This window comes from Podarcis raffonei, chromosome 10, assembly GCF_027172205.1.
Source record: "Podarcis raffonei isolate rPodRaf1 chromosome 10, rPodRaf1.pri, whole genome shotgun sequence".
In the NCBI taxonomy this organism is placed as follows: domain Eukaryota; kingdom Metazoa; phylum Chordata; class Lepidosauria; order Squamata; family Lacertidae; genus Podarcis; species Podarcis raffonei.
In genome coordinates, this window is record NC_070611.1 from 32,536,360 (window position 1) to 32,556,024 (window position 19,665).

General features: G+C 42.7%; 1 protein-coding gene across 3 annotated transcripts in view; it reads left to right on the forward strand.

The window, feature by feature from the left end:
• Positions 1-19,665, forward strand: part of RAB3IP (RAB3A interacting protein) — a 52,871-nt gene that overhangs the window by 22,663 nt on the left and 10,543 nt on the right. For 2 of the 3 annotated variants that reach the window (XM_053404650.1, XM_053404649.1), the window contains exons 2-3: positions 17,473-17,748; positions 17,898-18,159. In XM_053404650.1, coding sequence (XP_053260625.1) covers positions 17,473-17,748; positions 17,898-18,159 — 538 coding nt within the window. Of the gene's footprint in view, positions 1-3,331; positions 3,543-17,472; positions 17,749-17,897; positions 18,160-19,665 lie in introns of those variants that run through there. The other variant, XM_053404651.1, reaches the window with a different exon arrangement.

Genomic DNA, 19,665 nt, shown 5'->3' on the forward strand with positions numbered 1-19,665 from the left:
TTTGTAACCTGAGGTACCACTGTATTCACTTTCTCCATATTCACTTTCTCCATGTTCAAGCATTTTTGTACACGTTGTTGGGTGGCAGAACTGCATCAAGTGTGAATTTCAAAGCCTAGCTGGGTTTCAGTCTGAGTGTTGGTTCAAGAAGTGTGAAACAGTTAGTTTCTCATTGACCATACAAACAAAACTGAATTTTGCCTCCATCCCAAGTAAGAACCTTTGTACAGTTGTACCTTGGAAGTCGAACAGAATGTGTTCCAGAAGTTCGTTTGACTTCCAAAACGTTTGGAAACCAAAGTGCAGCTTCTGATTGGCTGCAGGAAGCTCCTGCAAGCGTATGTAACCTGAGGTACATTCGGCTTCTAAAAATAGTTTGCAAAACTGGACATTCGGCTTCCAAAAATAGTTCGCAAACTGGAACACTCCTGCATTTGTGTTTGGGAGCCAAAACGTTCAAGAACAAGGCTGTTCGAAAGCCAAGGTACGACTGTACTTGGGCACTTCAGTCTGTGTGAGTGATCTCGTGTGTGTAGATTGGCTGTGTACAAAGGATTGCTATAGAGGGGGCAATTGTACCTTGCACTCAGGGGCAGAGAACCTATGGTCCTCCAGTTCTTATTGGACTACAACTCCCATCATCCATGGTCACCGTCTATGCTGACAGGCGTTGAAATCCAGCAGCGTTTGGAGGGCAACAGGTTCCCCAAGCCCGCCTTGTTTAGTACCTGGGATGAATTTGCAAAGCTCAACTCTGCACTGACAGTACCTCTTAGGAGGGAAGAACAGGGAATCAAGACGCTCCATCTTTGCCAGCGATCAAGAGATCAGCACTTTTACAACTGCTAGCACTGCTAACATTTTAGATGCTAATGGGTATTCAGTGAGTGCAGCAGTAGGTACCCCGATCCTCTGCTGGATTGGGGCCATGGCCTTTTTGCTCAGGGGCACCAGCTGCTTGCTCAGTTCTTGGCAGTGTCTAGGAAAACACTGGCTGCGAAGAGCAGACATTTCCCTTTCCAGACAGAACAAAAGCCTGCCAGAAATGTGTGAGCAAATGGGGAGAGGATTTACTTAGATGTATATGTGTTTAGGATCCTATCCAGACATTGTTATCAACCACTTATTCCAGTATGGGGATACTTCAATAGTTTGTTGACACTGCAGTACTTCAGGTATGCTGCGAACATTCAAACTACAATCTTAAAAGCGACTTGTAGAGAATCAGCACCATTTACCTCAGTAGTTTATTATTTCTGAGTAAATATACACAGGATTGAACTGTAAATTTCCAAGAATTATACTACTCTCATACTCATAGCACGCAAATATAATTAAATATAGCCACAGCAATATTTGAGTTTTAACACGTCTTGAGAATAAGGGAGTTTTTCTATCTTGGGTTGATTGCTAAATGAAGTCTTACCTCAAAGGAAGCTCTAGTCTGCAATTCTGAATGCACTAATGTCTTTTCAGTGCCATGTAAATTTCTCTTTATTTTCTAGCACCGTTTAAATTTTTATTATGTTGTTATTTAGTTCTCTGATAGGTTTTACTTCTTTGCTCTCTACTTTAATTATGATGCTGTGGTGTTTTATTTGCTTGTTCTAAGTGATCTATTTGACTTTAAACCTATCTGATTTTAAAGCTGTGCTTTTGCTGCATTTAAACTGTCTTTCACAGAACTGTGATTTTTGTTTTTATTTTATAATTTTTATTGGTTTTTACAAATACTTTCTTGCATGACACCATAGCAACCTTTTTACAAAAGTAAAACATCTGGTTCCAAGAGCCTATGACTTCCCTCCTACCTGACTGATCGTTTTCAAACCAAATCTCTATATATTGCATTTTCCTATATTTCTTATTCCTTCTAAATCTTATCCTTATATAATTACTTAATTAACTACAATAAGTAATAAGTGATTAATTTCTCTATACAAAACTTCTTATAACCCTGCTAGCGATGTTAATTGTTTACAGTTGTCTTTCAAATATAACATAAATTTATTCCAGTCTTTCTGAAAAGCCTGATCCTGCTGGTTCCGAATTTTTTCTGTCATTTTCGCCAATTCTGTGTAGTCCATTAATTTTATCTGCCACTCTTCTTTCGTTGGTAAATCTTCTTGCTTCCATCTTTGGGCTAGTAACATTCTTTCCGCATTTGTTGCATATAAAAACAATGTTTTATCCTGCCTATGTATTTCTCTGCCTACTAGACCTAATGTGATTTTTAAAATTATCGTTTTCCTTCGCAGGCCACCCAGAGACCTTCTGTTATATGGTGGCTAATAAATCAATTGAATGATTAAATAAATGAGTACTCAGTTGGGCTTGCTTCTGAATAAGCATGCATAGGATTTGCTCCTTCTGCTAGGCATAGTCTTCAAGATATTTAAATAAATCTTACGATTTACATTAAAATTTATATCCCACTTTTCTAGACAAAATGTCAACTCATGATGGCTTTAGAGTATCTTAGGATAAAACAATGACACAAAACAATACCAAATTCATTAAATCAATAAGCAAACAATAAAACAATGGAAACAGAAGAGACAGAACCAGGGGAAAATGATATATTTCATATTGTGTTTTAGCATTTTATCTTTATGAGGATGCAGAGGACTGTGTAATTGGGCAGTTGATAGAAATACCACAAATAAAAAATATATTTTAAAAAAATGAATTTTACATTTCAGAATTAAAAGGTATAGCTTGATCTTCACCCCTTGATTGCACCCCAGCTTCAGCCTTGACAAGGAAAACCATTCACCCCCCCCCACTTTTAATTAAAAGTAGCATTTCCTTCTAAGCAGTTGCTAATATATTTCTTGGCTATAAGAATTTCTGGGTCTTGGCTGCACTGTTATCTTTCAAAACATTCTGCTTTGCAAAACTAACAGTTTTAAGTTCTCAGTGTACCTTGGTTAAAACACAGCTTTAATTAACTTTCATAATAAAATACCACAACTTTATTGAATTAAAAAAACAATCCCCTCCAAGGATTTGTTGCAGTTAGCCAGCGCTTCCCTCCTGATAAATGCTCAAATTTCAGGGGACCACGAGGCAGGAGGAGCCCAGACCACTCCACTTATCCCTTTATAAGCGCTAGAAACCAGACCGCTGAAGCTACAACAATTTGCAAGCTGTCCGGCTGAGTGCAAAGGGAGAGCTTTGCAGAGTTTCCGCCCCTCTCTTCTTTTTCCCCATGATTGGGGCCCGGAGAGGCCTTGAAGTGACCGGACACAGCCTCCAGGGGGAGCCCGCGGAGCCCTCTGGCGCCGCCTACCTGGACTTCCTCCTCCTCCTCCTCCTACCCAGCGGGCCGCTGCTTCTTACCTGGCATCTGATTACTGGAGTTCCGCCCGGCCCGAGGGCGCCGCGTCCCCTTGGGCGCATGCGCGGCGGCTCCCCGCCTCTCCCCTTGCCCTCTTGTTATCATAGACTGGCTGCAGCCGCCGAAGGAAGAAGGAGTAGCGCAGGGAGCCGCCGCCGCCGCCGCCGCCTTTGGCAGGGAAGCGTCTCACTCGGCTTGGCAGGTAAGCCTTCTCTGTCCTTCTCTGCAACTCTGGCTCTCCGGGGCGCCCCAGCCCCACCTGTGGCACCTTCCCGCCTCCCATCCCGTCGGGGGCTCCTCCTCTCCCCGGGGCACCCGAAACACGCAGCTCCCGAGCAGCCGGGACGCCTGGAGGGGAGGCCCTTCCCTTCCCCGCCGCCGCCTCCGTCCCTGCTGTGTTTTGCTAGGCACCCATGGCGGAGAGGCGCCCTTCTGCACCCCTCTCTTTCCACGCGGGTGCGCCTCCAAGATCACTTCCAAGCCCATCTGGGTGGCCGTTCCTCAAACTCGACGGAGTCACCTTGCCCAAATGCGCTCAAGAGCGGCTCCTTCTCTCCTCCCCCACCTTAGTGCATTCATCAAGGAGGGTGTCTAACAGCCATATACCGATGGCACCAATTTAGATGCGAGAAGGGGTGAATGAAGATAGTATTTGATGGAGGGGGGGTAACCTGATGCAGCTCCCTAGATAGCACTGCATTTAACGGTGTTTCTTAAGAGAGGGTTGGACACCCAGGATCTATGGTTTTTAAACCCTTGACACTCTTTTAAGTGGCTTTGCATTCATTCTAGACACCCTACGAGGTTCCCAGCACTCAGCGCCTGTGGCCCGGCCATCTGCAGACGGCCACATTTTGCACAGTCAGTCTTTCTGATGTTTTTCAGAAAGCCAGCCCTTGCAAGTTGGAAAGCCTGCAAACGTGCAGAGTAATGTTTGCAACCCTGTGGCAGCCATAATGATGTCTGGCTAGCCAGTCGTCTGCTCCAAGAGCGTTTGTTGTTTCTATGCCCTGCTTTCCTGGCTCTGCCGGCTACATAATTTAATGCTGTTCCCAGCTGTCTTCTCCTATATTCCATCTTGAAAGCAGAATAAATTATACAAGGGCAATATATGCAAGTTTAATTAGCACAACTTATTCTGAACTTGATCTTGACTGAAGGGGGACTGGAATTTGGGAGGATGTTAAAGAAGGCTTTGCATAAGAAACAAAGTCAAATGAATTTAAGAGGCAAATTTCATGAAAGGAATGGGAAGGTGCTGGTAACTATTGCTTTAAAAATCAACACGGAGAACAGATTGGAATTACTCTTCATAAAGAGTTGACAGTAAAACTTTGTTCCTGGAGTTAAACATTGTCGGTTTTTCATGAAAACATCGTCTTTAAAGTTTTGATATGAACTTGACAGTTCTGCTGGATGTAAAGCAGACTGTATCCGTTGTTCTTAAAATTAAAGTGTCCATTGTGTTGTCTAGAACAATTTATCAATAGGAGACCTACTTTCAATAGCATGCTAATACCTTGTAACTGGAGATTACCAATACTGTAAGTGCTACAGATTTAAGCTAACAGTATTATGAAATTGAGGTTAAGTTGAAGGAAGGATAAATGGAGTCTCTGTTCCTCCACAGTTAATGTTAAAAGTTCTGGATGGTGGCTTGTGGGGAACAAAACAACTATTTTCTGAAGCAGTGTTTGGTTTGAAAAAGTTGTGAAAGCAACTTTTATTTTGATAGGTTTTGTGTCTCTCATTTTGTACAAGTTCTTCCTTGTCTGCTTGGTTCATAAATGCTAGAGCATTAAAAATAAAAAAAGAAATAATGTATGGTTCTTTGAAAATTGCTTCTAACATAGATGAAAGGTTGATAATGCATGCATATGAATGTCATTACTGCATAAGTTTAGTCTATTATACATGAAACAAGGGGGATGGTGTGCAGAAATTAAAACAAAATTGTGTGCTTTTTTATGTTTCTGGCAGTTTATATATGTTTCTTGTTTTCTGTGCATGGTCACATCACCCTTTATCTGTCCCCTCCCCCCCCTTAAGTCCTTTGTCTATTCCACCCCCCAAGGCCATTTAGTAGTGCTAGAGTTCTGTTACGCTAGGTTAACATTACCTTGAGAATAAAGAGGGATAAATAATTTATCCTAGTCATTATGCTTTTAATAAATAACTAATGTCCATGTAACTTGCAGCTGACACTTAATACTCAAATCTCATTTTAGAAGGGCCATATTTAGTGGAGAATATTCAAGTGTATCTTAGAATTGTCATTTTCGTTAGAGCAAAACATATTTTGAGTGTCATGACATCTCCTTAGCACCCTGCAAGCAAATATATTTTGAAGATTTTTTAAATGACCTAGAAGCAAGTTAATGGATATTCTAATAGTGCACATTGAAAAGTAGCCTTGTACTCAGCACAGATTGCTATTGGCACAGGTATGCAAATTTAATTTGCCCAATGCAAGTAGTAAACAGTATTACCCCTGGCTTGCCTAGGAATCTAGTCCTGATTCATAGCCTCATTGCCATGCACATTCTCTGTCAACTGCTGTTTCTCACTGGTTGCCATGCTCCTTGGATACATAGGCTACTGTCTCATTTGTTTACCTGCAGCAGTTCTTCACACTGTGTCTGAGAACTGGTTGGTCTCAGGAGCAGTACTACTAGTCAGACTGAGCAACTGATAATGATTGGGGAAGCAGAGAGATTTAGGGGGCAATGTAATACAGTGGACGCTTGGGTTGCGAACGTGATCTGTGTGGGAGGCACGTTCACAACCCACAGTGTTCACAACCCGCAGCACAGCACCGTGTCTGCGCACACGCGGGTCGCAATTTGGCGCTTTTGCTCATGCGCAAAGGACCGAAACCCGGAAGTAACCTGTTCCAGTACTTCCAGGTTCGGTGCAGTGCACAACCCAAAAATGCGCAACCTGAAATGTCTGTAACCCGACGTATGACTGTAATCTGGAAAAAGGAGGAGGGGACATTATAGCTGTCATTTGGAGTTTGGGCCTAATTGATTTAACAGTATTTCTGGCCTTAGGGTTTGAGTTAGTAGGTAACATTATGCAGCCACAAAGTTGTGTTTTGCTTGCCTGATATAAGTCCTGCACTTCTGTTAGCCCTCACTCTGTTTCCAAGATCACCTTGGTTCATTGCACTGCCTGTTTCATGTCATCCAGCAAGTTGTTCTTAGCTAGTGATACAGCCCCGCTGAGCCATTGGCTCAGTGGATTAGGTGCTTATCAAGAAGTGGCTCAGTGACCCAGCAGAGCCGCTGAGCAACTTGATTTGTAACATGCACCAAATACATGTTTGTAGTGTTTACATGTTCATGATACTAGCAAAAGAATCAAGCAAGGCATCCTTTGTATAACCTCACATACCTGCTATTGAATACACAAACTGCCATTTGTAACCCACTGAGCCTCTTCAGCTTGCTGATCAGAAGGTCGGCGGTTCGAATCCCCGTGACAGGGTGAGCTCCCGTTGCTCTGTCACAGGTCCTGCCAACCTAGCAGTTTGAAAGCATACCAGTGCAAGTAGATAAATAGGTACTGCTGTGGCAGGAAGGTAAACGGCGTTTCCATGTGCTCTGGCTTCCGTCATGGTGTTCCGTTGCGCCAGTCGCGGTTTAGTCATGCTGGCTACATGGCCTGGAAAGCTGTCTGTGGACAAATGCTGGCTCCCTCGGCCTGAAAGCGAGATGAGCGCCACAACCCCATAGCATAGCTGTCAACTTACAGATTCGAAAATAAGGGACCAGCAGCCTTAAAAATAAGGGACCAGCAGCCAAAATAAGGGACCAGCAGCCTCACCTGTTCCAGGCACTCCAGCCTTCCTGTCCTCCTGCAGTCTGGTCAAACTCATGCTGGTAGCTTTGAGAACACTGTCCAACCAACTTTGTAACCAGAGGTTCAACTGAATAGAATCTGAATCACATGCACCACAAGGCCTATGCAGCCTCAACTTAAGATGGCTCCCCGACCTGGCTTTACACTGCAAAGTTTGCAGCAGCACGTGCAACAAAATGGCGTCCGGCATTCAAAAACCCCCTCAGCTTGCATTAACTAGTCACACACAAGGCATGCAAGCTCCACCCCCCCAGTCGTTCTTAGACTTCTTATTGGGTGAGCAACACAGCCAAGCAACACAGTTGGAGTCTCCCTCCTGCCTGGCCGGCAGGGAGGGAGGGAGAGGAGCTGCTTCCTTTGAAATTTAAGGGACATTTAAGGGACATCCATCAATAAGGGACAGCAGCGGGACATGGCGCTGGAATAAGGGACTGTCCCTTCAAATAAGGGACACTTGACAGCTATGCCCCATAGTCACCTTTGACTGGACTTAACCGTCCAGAGGTCCTTTACCTTTATTTACTATTTACTCTGACTGATGCTCTCCAGGGTCTCTGCTAGCCACCTTCTACCAGAGAACTTTTATCTGACTGCCCCGTGGATTGAATGAACAACTTTCTGCATGCAAAACATAGCATCTATCACTGAATAATGGTCTCTCCATGTAGGGTTTAATTCTATACACTCTTGCTGCTTTTTGCCTAATACAGAGGTGCAGGAGAGGAGCATTGCCTATTGGTCTGTGCAGGAGATTTATTTTATTATCACACCGATGTCCCTCTTGCCACAAGAGTGCTGAAAATGTTGTGCATTCTCCTCCTCACAACAGCCTTGTGTGGCAGGTTAGGCTGAGAGCCTGGCCCAAGATTGTTTAGTTAACTTCACAGCTGGGTGGAGATTTTCCAACATTCTGGTCCAACATTCTAACTGATATATCACACTGTCTCTTTAAATGTTTGGCTTTAATGGAAACTTTGAGATTTAACACTAAAAGTGTAGAGGCTAAGAGCAGCAGAAGAAGTAGTAGTGGAACATTTCCTGCCAAATAAACATTAACTCAAGGGAGTCGTGTCCTTTGGTCAGAGTAAAAAACAAACCCACAGCTTTGTGTTGTGCAGAGATGGCAAAGATTGAAAGAATTTTGCTAGGAAGATTACCTTTAAAATATTTAACGAAAGACAGATTCTTTGAAATTTAAGATACGTAAAGCTCTAAGCTTAAGATCTTTAACCAGCTCAACTCCATAGTAAACCAACAGTTAACATTTGTACTTCTATCCAGAAATAGTCTATTCCTCCTCCTGCACCATGGGATCATTTTACATTTCTGTTATCTTCCTTACAACAAAAGTGATTGAATTCACACTTTTTTCAAAATATTCAATTACATGTTATTGCTCTTTCTTCCTTTTTTATTATAAAAAAATTGCATCTGACAGAAATGGGCATTAGGGTTGCAAACAGGATTAGAAACCTCATTCCTTAATGGAAGAACACTGAATTGGGATTAATGCAAATTCACTAGTAATGCATATAAGTTTCTACTCAAACAGTTCTCATTTTTTAAAAAATTAAAATGCTCACTTTTATTATACAATGTTTCTTAAAATATGTAGTAACCTGGTGCAAATCAGCAGTTGAAACTATATATATATATATATATATATATATATATATATATATATATATAAAAGAATCTCATCAAAAACAGCAAGAGAAGTCACAAAGCAGCTTTCTGTCTTATGTTGTTGTTATTGTTGATGAAGGTAGTCTCTGGTGATTGGTTGCAAAGGCTAGTGATGGCAGGAATCTGGGGAAACTTCCAGAATCCTCATCAAAGATGTAATTATTCCCTTGCCTCCGACATTTTTCTTTTTTTTTTTAAAGTCTACTGATTTGATTATGTCTTGCTTGATTGGGATAAATGAGGTTGTCTTGCTGGCTGTTCATTAAGGGTTTTCATGCAGAGGTCGAATCTAAATGTGGCATTCTGCATTTGTGGGCAACTACACAGAGTGGGTGTAAGACGTCTGTGAATCTCAAAATGCCAAAAATAGCCCTGAATTGCAAAAGCCTACTGGTGAATCACGTGTGTTTATCAGTTCATGCTGTGTACTTAGCGGAGAATTAATCCTTCATCTGTAAATGTGCAATATCTTGAGTTAGCCTTCCCTTCAATGCTGCTGTTTAAGTGAATTGAGGAACCTCTCAGTCTGTTGTCCCACGCATACAGGAAAAGCACAAATCCTTATGAATCTGGTAGTGGGCAGGAACTTGGAAGATAAGCAGGTTCTGTGGGTTCTCTGGTGAAAGAGCCTTTCTGGTGAATCCCCATCTCTTTTGGCCCTGGCTTACCCAACTTTAGGGACGCGGGTGGCGCTGTGGTTAAACCACAGAGCCGAGGACTTGCCGATCAGAAGGTCGGCGGTTTGAATCCCCGCGACGGGGTGAGCTCCCATTCCTCTGTCCCAGCTCCTGCCAACCTAGCAGTTCGAAAGCACGTCAAAGTGCAAGTAGATAAATAGGTACCACTCTGGCGGGAAGGTAAACGGTGTTTCCATGTGCTGCTCTGTTTCGCCAGAAGCAGCTTACTCATGCTGGCCACATGACCTGGAAGCTGTACGCCAGCTCCCTCGGCCGCTAAAGCGAGATGAGCGCCGCAACCCCAGAGTCGGCCACAACTGGACCTAACGGTCAGGGGTCCCTTTACCCTTTACCTACCCAACTTTAGCAGCAGTCAGTGGCAGCCCGGGTTGGGCACTATTTAAATTTCCCTTAATGCCCCAGAGTGCCACTTCATTGGGGGAATTGTGGGAAATTAAATGGCACCTAGAACAGCCAACCAGTGCCGATCAGAGAACTAAGTGAGGTGGGGGAAACCTAAAGTGGGGGGCTAGACAGACATTAGCACTGGACCTTGCCAGGGATTTGGGGTCTCGACAGCTGCCCATGGGCACCGAGTGCTGATGTCTTCCCCTGAAGGGAAGACCATTACTGGAAAGAATGGCAAGATTATGTCTTTATTAGAAATGGAAAAAATATTTAAAAATCTATTCTCCCCCCCCCCCTATTTTTGATATACTCATTTCTGATACGTAAGATAGCATTCTAATGGACTGGAAAACTGAAATGGTATCTGAAATGGTCATTATCTACATAAAAAAAATCCAATGTATATATTATGTAAGGTACGATGTGGTCATAGACTCTTCCTATTATGCATGTTTAAAATGATTTATATTTTAAGAACTTAATTTTTTTTAAAGTTTTATGACTTTAGGATGTAGCTGGGAAACTGAACAGAGTTTCTATCTCATACCTTACTGAAGTACCCTCTTAATTACCGTATTTTTCTCTCTATAACACTCACATTTTTTCTCCTAAAAAGTAAGGGGAAATGTCTGTGCGTGTTATTGAGCAAATGTGTGGTCCCTGGAGCCGACAGGGGCAAAAATCAAGCAAAAATCAGATCGCGGAGGAGGGAAGGCTAAAAAGAGGAGGTTGCTGCTTTCCTGCATTCTGCCTCAGGGTCTTACTGCCCACTGTTTTCGCTAGGAGCGCAGCCGACAGCCACCACCTCCTCCTCTCCGTGCTCCGCTGCTGCTGCTGCTGCTGCTGCTGCGTCCAGCATCGCAGGCAGCCGGAAAATGCAGGTGAAAGAGAGAGAGAGAGAGAGAGAGAGGGCTGGCTTGGGTGGGTGGGGGGAAACTTTTGCCTTCCTTTCCTCCCTCCCGTTAAACCCCTCTCCTGCATTGTTAGCCAGCTGCTTCTCCGCACACCCCTCTCGTGCTACTTGTCCCTTCTGTGTTTTTCCTTCCCTCCCCACTTAAAACGTGGTTACAAAGCACGGATCCACATGGATCCTCATGATCTTTGCATTGGGTCACCCCAAATTCACCATCAGATCACATTACATGTCCATGGCTACAGCCTGCACCCAAAAAATCACGCACCCACTGTTGTCTTGGGCTGCAATGGTGCAAAAACGTGGTTCAAAGCATGGATCCACATGGATCCTCAGGATCTTTGCATTGGGTCACCCCAAATTCACCATCAGATCACATAGCATGTCCATGGCTACAGCCTGCACCAAAAAAATCACGCACCCACTGTTGCCTGGGGCTGCAGTGGTGCAAAAACGTGGTTACAAAGCACAGATCCACATGGATTATTAGGATTTTTGCATTGGGCCACCCCAAACTCACCGTCAAATCACATGTCTGTGGCCACAGCATGAAGCACAAAAATGATACACCCACTGTTTCATTCAGAATTTTTTTTTCTTGTTTTCCTCCTCTAAAAACTATGTGCGTGTTATGGTCAGGTGCGTGTTATGGAGCGAAAAATACGGGTAGCTCTGTGTCACATGTGCTTTCAGAAAATGTGGATTGACCCTGTGTTTGCATGTTGTGTGGTGTTATCTTTGGAGAACTGTGTCCATGACTCCAGTGTCTGGTGCTTACTAAGCTAAAGTCCATAATATAATTTATTAGCCACTTACCCAGAAATTGTACAGAGGCCAGTCCAAAGCTTTTTGTATTCAAAGCCTCTTTCCTTTAGTTAGCTTGCAGCTTTTGACACATGTGACACCGAAACATGTTTTAAGGTCTCCTCAGAGGCTAATGCGTTGTGTAAGAAAGCCTTGAGTGCTGATTAAACCATATCACTTTCACCCTGTTTATAGAACTAAAACATAAATAAGCTTTAAATGGTGGTTTGTTTTTTAAAGTGTTTTTACAACTTTCCATCACTGTTTCACTAGAGATTTAAATATTGCAACTTCCTTGTTTCTTAGATTGGCTTTACACATGAGGCTTAAGCTGGCTTTTCTTTGAGAGCGTAGAACTACTCTGGCAGTAATTTACATAAAATGTCTTATTTGTCATATAATAATGGTGACAAAACATGGCATAACTATCTCTCTAGAAGCTCTAAGGTAATTATTACTTCTGAAATTGGTGCTTTTCAACACCATGCAATGCTTGGTAAGAACACAAAGTTGTTTTGTCTGTTTTACATCCGAATGAGCACAAAACTGGTTCTTGTATTCATTTTCTTTGTTACCTGAAAGTGTAAATCACTCCCTCTAATAGCTGGTTTGGCTGGTGAGTGCTGACAATATCTTAGCCAAAATGAGGCCACTGAAGCAAGAGAGAATGATTGGCATGGTTCCCAGAAGTACAGAACATGTTTGAGAAGAAATACCCTAAGATCTGCCCCCGACCCAAAAAACCCAGCCTGGCTAAAGCTGAGCAGGCTGAGTGGACTCGAAAGGTACAAATGGAAAAGGGGGTGGCATTGAATGGATTGGGGTAGCCTGGAAGAGGGTGTTACTTGACTGAGCAGGAGTTTTGTTGCTGCTCTCATTTGTACTTGACTAATTCATCTTTTCACAATGAAGACAAGGACACTTCCAGACTAGAGCAAGGCCGAATGCTAGGATCAAATTGTGTGTAAATTGGCCAGTTGGGAAGTCATGCTCAACCATAGTTGATCATGCCCGGAACAAGACTTGGGGGCTTGCATGCTCCCCCTCCCTTATCTGTCTCTGACATGGCTGTGAGGTGGTGATCAAAAGTGTCCATTTTTTGTTAGCCATAGTTTAGTGTTTTATCCCAACTGAATGAATTGTTTTGTTTGAGACAAGCCAGCTTTATCACCCATGTCTCTGAAGTCGGTTTATTCCAAACAAGCCACTGTTAAACACACCAAACTGTGGATAATCATTGTGATATCCAAAACAGCTTAATGATTTGTTTAGTCATTTAGTCGTGTCCGACTCTTCGTGACCCCATGGACCAGAGCACGCCAGGCACTCCTGTCTTCCACTGCCTCCCGCAGTTTGGTCAAACTCATGCTGGTAGCTTCGAGAACACTGTCCAACCATCTCGTCCTCTGTCGTCCCCTTCTCCTTGTGCTCTCCATCTTTCCCAACATCAGGGTCTTTTCCAGGGAGTCTTCTCTTCTCATGAGGTGGCCAAAGTATTGGAGCCTCAGCTTCAGGATCTGTCCTTCCAGTGAGCACTCAGGGCTGATTTCCTTCAGAGTGGATAGGTTTGATCTTCTTACAGTCCATGGGACTCTCAAGAGTCTCCTCCAGCACCAGAATTCAAAAGCATCAATTCTTTGGCGAACAGCCTCCTTTATGGTCCAGCTCTCACTTCTGGGAAATCACTCATCACTACTGGGAAAACCATAGCTTTAACTATATGGAACTTCGTCTGCTTTTTAAGATGCTGTCTAGGTTTGTCATTGCTCTTAATGATAGCATGTTGCTTTTTTCATTTTTGCTTCTGGAGGTAAAATGAATATCTTAAGATGCCTGTTCCTGGGATTGAGCTATATCTGCACTACTTGAACCATCCTGCTACAATAGTTTCTGGAGTAATCTCTTCCCTCGCCATTTCTTTTTGCTAACAGTTGAATTCAAAGACAATGCTTAGCTGTAAAATACGAACAGAGGTTGTTGTGCAATGCTGTCTCTAGAAACATTAAATTATTTACTGTAATTTGTTTATATCCTCTTCAGTGTCAATTACGTGCATTCCCAATCCTTTGTCTGAATGCAGCTGCCTGTCTTGCTAAAAATCCTCAAGCCTCTGCTTGGTGGGGGAAGGGAGTTCAGGAGTTGCATCAGGTAACAACCAGCTCCCTTGGGGGTTTGGATTACTGACTATATAAAACAAAGATTTAGCAATGCAGTGCCTTGGGAAGCTTTGACCCTCATGATCTTTATATAGTTGTTATTATTAAAGATGTTCATAAGACGATTTTTAGGGATTAAGCCTGGTCAAACACACTGAGTCAAAGTACATCAGATTCTACTGTAAATATTGAGTAATGAAGAAAAGCACGGTATGGTCAAGTTATGTCTTCTGGTTAGCTGTGGACATTCTGAAAATAATTCTGGAAAATCTTCCTATCCAAATTGGGGTGCTTTGCTTCGGAAAATGTTCAGATGCCCTAGAACAGAGCTTTCCAAGCTATGTGTCGCGACACGTTAGTGTGTTGGCTGCACTGTGTAGGTGTGTCACGCAAACACTCCCTGCTCTCTTCCCGGGGCCGGAAAGGGGTTAGTTTAACCTCTGTGGTTTGCTAGTAAAACTGAATTACTATGTCGCGAAGTGATGTATGTCTAAAAAGTGTTTCACCAACCTGAAAAGTGTGGAAAGCTCTGCCCTAGAGAATGATCTAACTTAGAATGTTTGTTTCACTTATATTTAATAAACAAAGCTAAAAATTTGATATTGCCAAACCTCCCAAAGACCATATTTGTAATTGTCATCCAGTCATTGCTACTAATGAGTTTATGAAATAAACATCTATCTACCTATCTATCATCTATCTATCTTTGAGAAAATAAAAGCACTGAATTTTTTTCTGACCCACGCTACTGATTTGATTACACCTTCCCATTTCGAATCTCTGGCACCCTATCTGCATAACCTAGCAATTCTAAAATATAGATGCGCTTTTACTCTCGCAAGATTGAATGTATTCCCCTCAGCTGTACTTGAGGGATGTTTCCAACAGATACTGTGGAGATGGCAGTACCGAATCGGTGGCGCATGCTCTCCTGGCTTGCACTCTTTATAAAAATTTGAGGAATGAGAATATCTTTTATTGTCCATTCTGGGTCGCCCAACCACTGCCGCAGTATCCTTTCTGTTGGCAGATCAAGATGAGCAGGTGACAGCAAAGGTCGCAAGGTTTTTAGCCGGGGCAATCAGAATAAGATCCACTATTTGACTATTGATTCAAAACCCTAAAATGTATTTTATATAATTGACTTTTTATTTCGATTCTTTGTATATCACATTCTTGTTTTATTGCTATGGCCGATGGCTGGCGCAAATAAAGATTAATTCATTACAGCAGAGGTAGCCAACTTGGCTAGCCAACAACAGATGTTGTTGGTTTATATTTCACCAGCCCCAGCCAGCATTACCAATGGTAGGGGTGTTGGGGCTCCGCAACATCTGGAGGGACCTACATTTGCTATCCCTACATTACAGCAAGGCTCATACCATTCATGACAGAGGAATGAATTGAATATTTATTATGAGATGGAGAAGTCTTTTGAATATTTCCCTCTAAACAACAACATGCACGATACTTGCAGAAACACAGTGATTTTTGAGCTGTTGTGTTTGCAGCAGTTTTGCCTTGCCAACCATACTTTCAGGGTGACAAATTGTCCTTCAGTTTCCAGCTTATATCAGTTTTGTATATTTGATTTGTGATCCATGGAAATTGGTCTTTTCGGGTAGGCAATATAGAAAACCACGAGGTTCAGACTTGGTTACAAAAAGTAATTTGTGTGTCTGTGAACATTAAAAGAAGCTTTAATTCTCATTTATGTAGGCTGTAAGAAAAAGGGAGAGCACCGTATCCACTGTAGGCAAGAACTGAAAGTGTAGCTACACTTTTCTCCCTTTGTGCTTAAGTCAGGCATCCCTAACCTGTGGCTCTCCAGATGTTTTGGCCTACAATTCCCATGATCCCTAGCTAATAGGACCAGTGGTCAGGGATGATGAGAATTGCAGTCCAAAACATCTGGAGGGCCAAAGGTTGGGGATGCCTGGCTTAAGTGGTATTACTGTTGTACAGAAACTGAGCGTTTAGTTAAGCACAACCGTTGAAGACTACATTTTTAAAAGGAGGTATTATGCAAGTTTGTGCAAGCTGTATATTCAGGCTTTCTTCTTCCTTACAAAGCAACCATTTGAGATGAGATGGGAGGGAGACTGGACAGAGTGTGTGCCTCTAGAAAACCAGTAGGAATACCAGGAAGTCCCTGTTTACTGCGCAGACTTGGTGGGGGGTTTCTTGGCAGAACACTTTGGCAGTTGGGAGATGAAGCCGCATTCCACAGAAAATTACAGTGTTTCTTTTGTGTGGCTGTTTCTTGGGTTATTTTCTTCGACAGTCAAAAGCTGGAGTACAGTTGTCAGGGTAGCAATTTATTGCTCGCCACTTCTGCGTGCAGTATGCAATAGGAGCAAAAATAACATTTTGAATAGAGCTAAGCCGCAATATACTTGTGAAAAAAATGGATACAATGACTGAAATAGATAATAAGCTTTTACCTTCATGTTAGTAAGCAGCAGAATCTGTTTCCTCCCACCCCCACCCCCCCGGCAAACACATCTTTTCCATGGTTGGAGCTTTCTCCATTTGTCCTGCATAAAATTATCTGAAAGCTCATAGCTATCATTCAGCGGTTCTCCTATTTTTGGTTTAAGCCTACCATCATTCCATGGTAACCTATACAGTGGTACCTCTGAATGCAAATGGGATCCGTTCTGGAGCCCTGTTCGCATCCTGTAGCGAACGTAAGATGCGTCTGCACGGGTCGCGTTTCGCCGCTTCCACGCATGCGCGTGACGTCGTTTTGAGCATCTGTGCATGCGCGAGCGATGAAACCCGGAAGTAACGCACTCCGTTACTTTCGGGTCGCCGCGGAGCACAACCCGAAAATATTGAAGCTGAAGCTTATTCATCCCGAGGTATGACTGCATGTGTTATTATCATCTCCTTTTTCTAAGCATCTCAGAGCAGCATCTTAACATCATAGTACCCTTGAAAGGTAGGCATCATTAGACTTTACATCTGAATGGGAATGTGAAGCTGGGTTTCCCAGCTGTATGCTTCAGCCACTGTCCCATGCTGATTCCCCACACCAATAGTTACTTTGGCGAGGGCACATTTGCTTCCCTCACTGTCTGTCTGTCTCCTTCCTTTCGCTGTGTTAGCAACATGCTACAACTTTCCCCATTCTGCTGCTGAGCGTTACAGAGATGAAACGTAAGTGTGACCCCCCTAAATCTGGTCTGGGTTTCCCCTCAACCCTCTAGAGCAGCGTTTCCCAAACTTGGGTCTCCAGCTGGTTTTTTTGGACTACAGCTTCCATCATCCCTAGGTAGCAAGACCATTGGTGAGGGATGATGGGACTTGTAGTCCAAAAACAGCTGGAGACCCAAGTATGGGAAACACTGCTCTAGAGCAGATTTAGGGGTTGTGCTGGGAGGGGAGAGTTTCATTCTGCTTCTAAAAGCGCTTGCACTAGTGGAATTGTTTAGTTGGGTACCACCCAATGGCTTAAGTGATTTATTTCAGTGGAACTACTAAGTATGACTTGGTTAGGTGTCATCCAATGTTGCCACATCTGGCCACACTCTTTGCCTCTCCGTTTCCTAAGGGTCATCTCAGGTAAACAAGCGATACAGCTGACGTAGTGCAATAATTCAAAAATTATTCTCATTTTAGGACTTCATATGATGAATCTTTTATTATGGCCAATGACACCCTGGAAGGTTTTCACGAAGTGAATCTAGCCTCGCCCACCACTCCAGATCTTCTAGGAGTGTATGAATCTAGTGCTTCTGAACAAACTACCTCACCCACGGTCATCTACCGGCTTCATGCCTCAGCTGTGTGTTCCACACCAATTCAGCCGACTGCCCTGAACGTCTCTGATCTTCCTACACAACCCGTCTATTCATCTCCTAGGCACCTCAATTGTGCAGAAGCATCAGGTATCAGGTTGGTTGTGAAAATCTTCTCTTGATGATCTAAGCAAGCTTTGTTGTAAGTCGCTTTCTGGTGCATGTATTCGTCTGTGTTTTGTTTTTTAATAATCCTTTATGTGCAGCAGTATACATTGCTAAAATATGTATGCCTTTTTCTTTCAGCATCAATGTTACAGAAACCATTCCTTGTTCTACCTCGGGACTCCAAGGTGCTTCGTCCAAATATGATAATTCCAGAAAGGCAAGTAGCAATGCCGAGAGAGAATTTTTGCAGGGAGCAACCATAACAGACTCCGCTGAAGGAAGTGACGATGTTTTGGGACTGAGCACAGACAGTCTGTCTCGCCTACAGAGCCCATCGGTTTTGGAAGTCAGAGAAAAGGGCTATGAAAGATTAAAAGAGGAACTTGCTAAAGCTCAGAGGGTAAGATTAATGTATATGGTATGTTTTTTTCAGTTCTGTGTAAGTGCAGTTTACTGTTGAGTGCAGAATTCAGCATCCTGAAAATCTTGGAGTTCGTGCAAACTTCCAGACTTCCTTTATTTATTCTCTTAACGTCATTGGTATATTGAAAATTGTTCATGAGGCGCTTAATAAAAATAAAACTTGTAAAATCAGTTGGAAGGAACCCCAAGGGTAAAAGACTTAAAATAGAAGCAGACAGATATTCAAATTTCAGTCTTGATCAAGAGGTTTTGCACTCTAAAGTTCCAGATGAATAAAAATGTGATTGATTGTCTCTGAAAAGGAGGCAAATAACAAGGCCTATATGGAATAGCGCCTCATTGAATTGATTGCAGAATATGCTCTGCTCTTAGCAGAATCTAATCTTGCATCTGAACAAAAGATCATGTGTATATGGTGGGGAGAGTTAGGACTTCTTATAGAAGACTTTTCATGATCTGGACCCACTTAAGGCTTTATGATAAAGTACCTTTAACAGAGCCTGGAAACAGTCTAGTAAGTAACAGAGATGCTGTAAGATAGGTGTAATATGACCCCATCAGTTTCTCCCCATCAAAGATCAGGCAGCAGAATTCTGAACTGAAGTTTCTGAACAGTCTCCAAGGGCATCCCCGCATAAAGTTCATTGCAGTAGTTGAGTGTGGAAGGTGCATGGATGACAGTGGCATGTCTCTGTGATGATGAAAACTGGCTTCAAGCTGCATGGGCAATGTTTGATGGAATCTCAAAGGTTGTGAGATAAAAGGTCAATACAGTGGTACCTCAGGTTACATACGCTTCAGGTTACAGACTCTGCTAACCCAGAAATAGTACCTCAGGTTAAGAACTTTGCTTCAGGATGTGAACAGAAATCGTACTCCGGTGGCAGCAGGAGGTCCCATTAGCTAAAGTGGTGCTTCAGGTTAAGAACAGTTTCAGGTTAAGAACGGACCTCCAGAACGAATTAAGTACTTAACCCGAGGTACCACTGTATGAATTTCAGTGGTTCAAGGGAGAGTGTTTCATTGCCCTGTACCCCCTCCCTATGAATAGTAAAGCAATTTAAACTACAAATATTTGCCAATTCAGTGATTTATACAGTACTATCCTTCAGGTACAGCATACTTTAAGTGTTAAAATACATAGTTATGAATAGCCAAATGGGCATTTTGCAAAGCTATCATTACTCTTTCTTATTTTCTAACAGACCTCTAAGAAAGTGCTGTTAAAAGTCCCCCCCCCCCCAATTTTCTTGCTAATTACATATGCTTATTTAGCCAAGCTTAATCATTCAATCTCTTTTAAAATGAATATTATTTTCACTTCAGTATCCTGATGGTGATGATGTTGTTAAATGTGTATATTGCCTTTCATCCGTACATCTCAGGGCTTCAATTCTGTATCTATAAAATGAACTGACTGATTTTAGTTTGAAAAGTGATGCAAGTCTTGGGTTTTCCCTTCACTCATATAAATCACATGTGG